The sequence below is a fragment of the Octopus bimaculoides genome, chromosome 5 (assembly GCF_001194135.2).
Source record: "Octopus bimaculoides isolate UCB-OBI-ISO-001 chromosome 5, ASM119413v2, whole genome shotgun sequence".
Lineage (NCBI taxonomy): Eukaryota > Metazoa > Mollusca > Cephalopoda > Octopoda > Octopodidae > Octopus > Octopus bimaculoides.
Window position 1 is genome coordinate 121,436,231 of NC_068985.1, and position 5,651 is coordinate 121,441,881.

The window sequence follows — 5,651 nt, forward strand, 5'->3', positions numbered from 1 at the left end:
GTACTCTGTCACTTACTCTAACGACCTCGATTACCTTATCCACCCATTTCTCCGCTAGAAGTATTCCTACGCCCCCGACCCCGTCAGTGTTCCCTGCCCAGAAAATCTTGTACCTGTGTTCTTTGCCTGTGAGGAACCTTGCAGAACCTCCTCTCCATCTTACTTCCTGGATGCAGCACATATCTACGCATCTCCGTTCAAGCATCTCAACAATTTCACCAGATCTACCTTTCAGCGTGCCGACGTTGAGAGGACAAGATATCTCAAGAACCGCTGGATGGATTCTGATGAAACTTTTAAGGATGTTTGGCCTCATGACTGGCACGAACTGATTAGATTTTGGGATTGATCCGGTACTGGACAAGGATTCTGGATTATTTGTTTTACTTACTTTACATGAAGTATGACGATCTTATGGACTTTCAAGTCTTTCTCTGATTATCTCCCTTGTAAGCACGCTCATGGTTTCCACATAAATTTTGGCGGTGTTGCTGTTTCCAAAGTTTGATTTTTGTTTCTCTATTATTAATTTTACTCGCGTCTCTATCTTACTAGAAACTGATGGATTAAAAAATCAAACTAACATAGACAAATGACAGCAAAAATATTCAGAAATCAAATAACACTAACATATTTAGAAACAATAATAAATTTAATTTATCCTCAACAATTTTTAGCTTTAGCAACTTTGAATATGTCGCTCCTGTTTAAAACCTCTTACCTATTTGACAATTGCATTTCTAGCTCTGCCTTGAAGGAAGCTTTACTTCTTCGACTCACATTTTTGTGCACAACAATGTTGTTAAACCTCCGTTAACAGCACCGTATGCCGGTCCTTTCCATTTTCTTTCATACACAGATAAATTTTTCACTATAGACCCTAATGGTCATAAAGACATTATATCAGTGGATAGACTAAAAAAGGCCTTCATAGAGAAAACTATCCCTATTCCCACTGCAGACACACACATTACAAACACAGCCTGCACACCCACCAACATATTCCATGACTACCATTGGGATTGATCAGATAACAAACAAGGATTTTGGATTATTTTGATGTTTCTTTTTTTACTTAATTTTTGAGAGCAGTTGGGCTCATTTTTGGTATTCTCGTTTGTATCAGCAGTCGAGTTTATTTCAGATATTCTCATTTTAAAAATCATCTCCAGCTAATCATTGAGAGGATGTTGGTGTTGCTTTGGTGGAGGTTTGCACTCTCTGAGTACTCTTGTTATTATTACTATACAAATTCCAATTCTTTCATCTCTAATTTCTTAAACTTTTCTGGCATTTTGCTCGCCATCTTGTGTTTTAGCATTTTATCTGTCTGCTGTTACTTAAATATACTAGCTAATTTCCCCAGTTCTGGACTCTCAAAAGCTTATTCCTGTTACAATTCGTCTATTTCTAGCTAATAACATCATGTAACCTTTTGTTCAGTCTTTCACAAAAGAAAAGACATCACTTGAGAACTTTTCCTCATGTATTTTCAAATTTTTGGTGCCTCTTCTCATTCTAACTCTTTAGACTCATCATCATCGTTTAATGTCCACTCTCCATGCTGGCATGAGTTGCATGATTTGACATGGAGTTGTCCTGACTCCAACTGTCTGTTGTAGCATGATTTCAATGGCTGAATGACCTTCTTAATGACTACCACTTAGCAGTGTGTGCTGGGTGCTTTTTACGTGCCACCAGCACAGGTGCATTGTTTTCCATAATGTAAGAGGCATTTGTTTGCACTTTGCATGCAAGTGCTGCTTGCTTTCCATTTTTCCTCCCACTCCAGTGTTTTACATGACATTTAGTATTTCACTGTAAAGTTACTTGGATATAACAACTCTGTAGTTATTATACAAGGACATTTCCTGGCCTTGTACTTAAGAAGTTTACTTTACAATCATGAAGTCATAGGTTCAATCCCGCAGTGTAGCCTTTTAAAACAATGTACTTTATCAATGCCTTAAGTTGATCCAAGCCCTCTGACTGAAATTGAAACAGGGGAGACTCTGGAAACCCATCAGATGGGTTTAACTGTAATTCACATATACAGCATAGACATGGCTGTGTTGTTAAGAAGCTTGCTTCCCTATCATGTGGTCTCGCATTCAGTCCTGCTACATGACACCTGGGGCAAGTGTCCTCTACTATAGTCCTATGCTAACCAAAGCCCTGTTAGTAGATATGGTAGATAAAAACTAACAAAGCCCATCGTGAGTGTATGTATATACATATATATGCATATACAGGGGTTGAACAAAATAATGGAAACCCCCCTAAAATTTCAAACAAATTTATTTTAATATGGGGGTAGGACTGCTTTGGCAGTAATTACAGCTTGAATTCTACAAGGTATGAACTCATACAAAGTTTGAATTGTTTTGAAAGGAATTTTTGTCCATTCTTGTTTTCCTAAAATGCACCATAAATGTTCAATAATATTGAGATCTGGGGACTGTGGTGGCCAGATAAGATGTTATTCCAAAAATTCCTATCGTACCTACAGATATTCCATTTGAATTTTTTAAGATGCTTCGGTTTCCAGTTAAACTAAGTTTTGGTATTTCAATTAACAAATCTCAGGGTTAATCCCTCAAGGTTGTTGACTGTGGGAAAAGCATGTAGTGCAGAGATTAAGTCTACCTTGCTTGCTCTCGACTTGGAAGCAACAACAATTTATTCATTTCGACACCAATAAAAAATTACGCAATGAATATTGTTTACCCTGGGGTGCTGCAGGATTGACAGATTTTCAGTTTGAAGGTCTATTATCATTACAATTTCGATATTTTTTAATAAAACATAAATGTTTTGAAATAATTATGAGAACAGCAGTAACCCTGGCAACGTTGGGTCATTCAGCTAATGTGTGTGTGTGTGTATATATGTATATATAATGCGTTTACATTCCTTTGTCTTGACACTGTGTGATAGTTGTAAATGGGTAGCACTGTCATGGAGGCAGTGACATGTCCAATATTCTGCAAAAACATGTCTAGCCATGTGGAAATATTACCTTGCTTGAAGGGTTGGCAAAAGGAAGAGCATCTGACCATAGAAAACTTGCCTCAACAAATCCCATCTGAGCCATGTGATCATCGAAAATGATGACACAGTCTTGTCACACTGAGGACTACATTAATACTACATGTTTGTAGACTAGTGAGACACTTTTAATGCAATGAGCAGATAGCTTGGTTGAAGCAAAAAACTGAATACTCTGTCAAAACCAACAAAGATCCATTTACTTACTGTCACTAGTTACACCAAATATTAAAATATTGATTAGTATCTGGTTGTGATGGTAGGGAATTGACATGCTACGGTTCAGACATGGTTTTTATCACACCTACTTCTGCACTGACAACTTATGAACTGGTTCAGTTTGACAAGCCTAATATTCACATTGGAGTTCTTTCATGGGTGTGTTTTTGCATGTATGTATTAAATAATACTTGCCGTTTGCTCTGTAATTTCTATAATTTAATCACTGTTTGTTCATATTATTACAGGCTGCTAATTACTTGGATATCAAGGGACTTCTTGATGTTACCTGTAAAACAGTGGCTAATATGATCAAAGGCAAAGCTCCTGATGAGATACGCAAAACATTCAACATTAAAAACGATTTCACCCCTGCAGAAGAGGAACAGGTAACAATAGTTTTATCATTTAACACTTTTCTGTCTTGTCTTTTTCTATAATACAATAACTGATGGGTTTGTGTATCACTAAGACACTGGTTTCAAACTTTGCTCTCAAATATTTCAGTGTGTTGGCTGTTTGTAAACTCGGTACAGTGCCATAATAAAGCCTGCTGAGAAAGTAAATATTGTGGTAGTCACCTCACTATAACTACATGATTGTTTCTAATTTAGGGAGAAGGTTAACAATCTTTGAGGAGAGAGATTTATCATTTACATCAACCTCAATACTTGTACTTTATTTTGTCAAGCCCATTGAGCTGGAATGCAAAGCTGATCTCCAAATATAAAGAGCTGAATCAGAGTGCTCTAATGATTCTACCAATCTGCCAACTTATCGCAACATAATAAATGCATCAGCAACTTAACAGAGCGTTATTGTCACCTCCATCATAAAATCTTGCTCGCTTGCACACACACAGTATCAAAATGCTAATATTATTAGCTACATTTCTGCAACACAGCACTTGAAGTATATTCACTAGTAAACCCAATATTTGTCAGACATGACATCTTAGTTGTTTGTACCGAAGTCAAAATATATTTACATATTTTTTTTTTATATGCAAATGAGTCTTCATTTTTTTTTCTTTTTTTTTTTTTTATTATAGGTGCGGAAGGAAAATGAATGGTGTGAAGAAAAATAAGTGAAGAAAAAACCTGAATAATAGTTTTAATTTAAATTTTCCATACACATTCACACCCTTTGGTTTTATTTTATTTTTTAATTTATGGACATATCATATGTGTTTTCCTTGTCTTTTGAAACAAAAACAAATTTCTCTCAAGAACTTTTGTTTCTTTTCCTGCCCCAAGTACTTTCCCCTTATAACTTTTTTTTTTCTTGACTGTCAATTTCTAGTCCCATCTTGGCTATTAGAAATTTAATCTAGTCTTGTACAATAAACTATAGGGTAATTTAAGCTTCTATTCATGATGTAAAAAACAAAAAGGAAGAAACCAACCTTTAGGAATCTCTTAGGTTAATGCCAAGTCTTATTTTATTGTTTGTATCAAAAGACAAGATTTCTGTGCAAAAAAAATCAAAAAAAAAAGGAATTAAGAAAAAAAAAAACTCCCTCAAGACTAAAAGTTTGTTAGTCACTAACTTATGCCGTCGTTTTGTTTTTGTTTTTTTTCCCCCCCACTTTTAATTTTCTTTCTTATTACTTAGTCAAATAAGGAACGGCAGTACATTTTACCTTTAGTTTTCAGGGCCTTAGACTGAAAGGAAAATGTTACTCTCATACTACATGCTACAGTTAGGGCTTTGCTTAAGGCACTCAATATCCAGGGTGGTACTAAATCAAGCTTGCTACTTGAGAACAAAGATAGCCCATTCAACAAGCTTCTACATATTTTTCTAACAACCGAATTCAATTCACAAAATTTTTTGTCAAACCAAGGCAATAATTAGAAGGCTCTTTACACAGCGACCCACACATTGGGATTTGGTCTGAAATCATAGTTGCAAAGTAAACTTCTTAACCACACAGCTGTACCTCCTCTCTTCACTGCTGTTTCATTATTCTTTGTTTTCTTGTTAGTGTTATTTATTTGATGATAGTTTTTTCTTTATGGACCTACATGATTATGATCCTTTTGGCATTAGCAGGACACCAGTTTGCTATCCCTCACCAGCACTACAAAAAAATAAGTGGTTTGGTGGAAGAGTGCTATGTTTGTTTCTTTCTTTTCAGGTGGGAAGGTAGTGTCCATGTCCCTCTACTGGGCTTCCAAGGCTTCTGGGAGGCCAGAAGATATCCTCCATTCATTTACAAGAAGTCAGGCCAAAGTGCTTTTAAGCAAATGGACTCCACTAAAGGCATTCATGTTAAACCACACAATGGATTAAGTTTATCACCCAAGTAAGCCATGCCTGGATTTGATCTTGGAGCATAGTCAGAACGGATGCCTCAAAACATTGATATTCTAATGTCTCCT

The 5,651-nt window shown here is 36.1% G+C and overlaps 1 protein-coding gene across 1 annotated transcript in view; it reads left to right on the forward strand.

Moving 5' to 3' along the window:
* The window catches only part of LOC106875753 (S-phase kinase-associated protein 1), a 21,988-nt gene extending 16,780 nt beyond the window's left edge, over positions 1-5,208 (forward strand). Inside the window, exons 4-5 of the mRNA XM_014924008.2 lie at positions 3,516-3,656; positions 4,319-5,208. Coding sequence (XP_014779494.1) covers positions 3,516-3,656; positions 4,319-4,354 — 177 coding nt within the window. The 3' untranslated portion in view covers positions 4,355-5,208. The remainder of the gene's footprint in view (positions 1-3,515; positions 3,657-4,318) is intronic.
* The last annotated feature ends 443 nt before the right edge of the window (positions 5,209-5,651 follow it).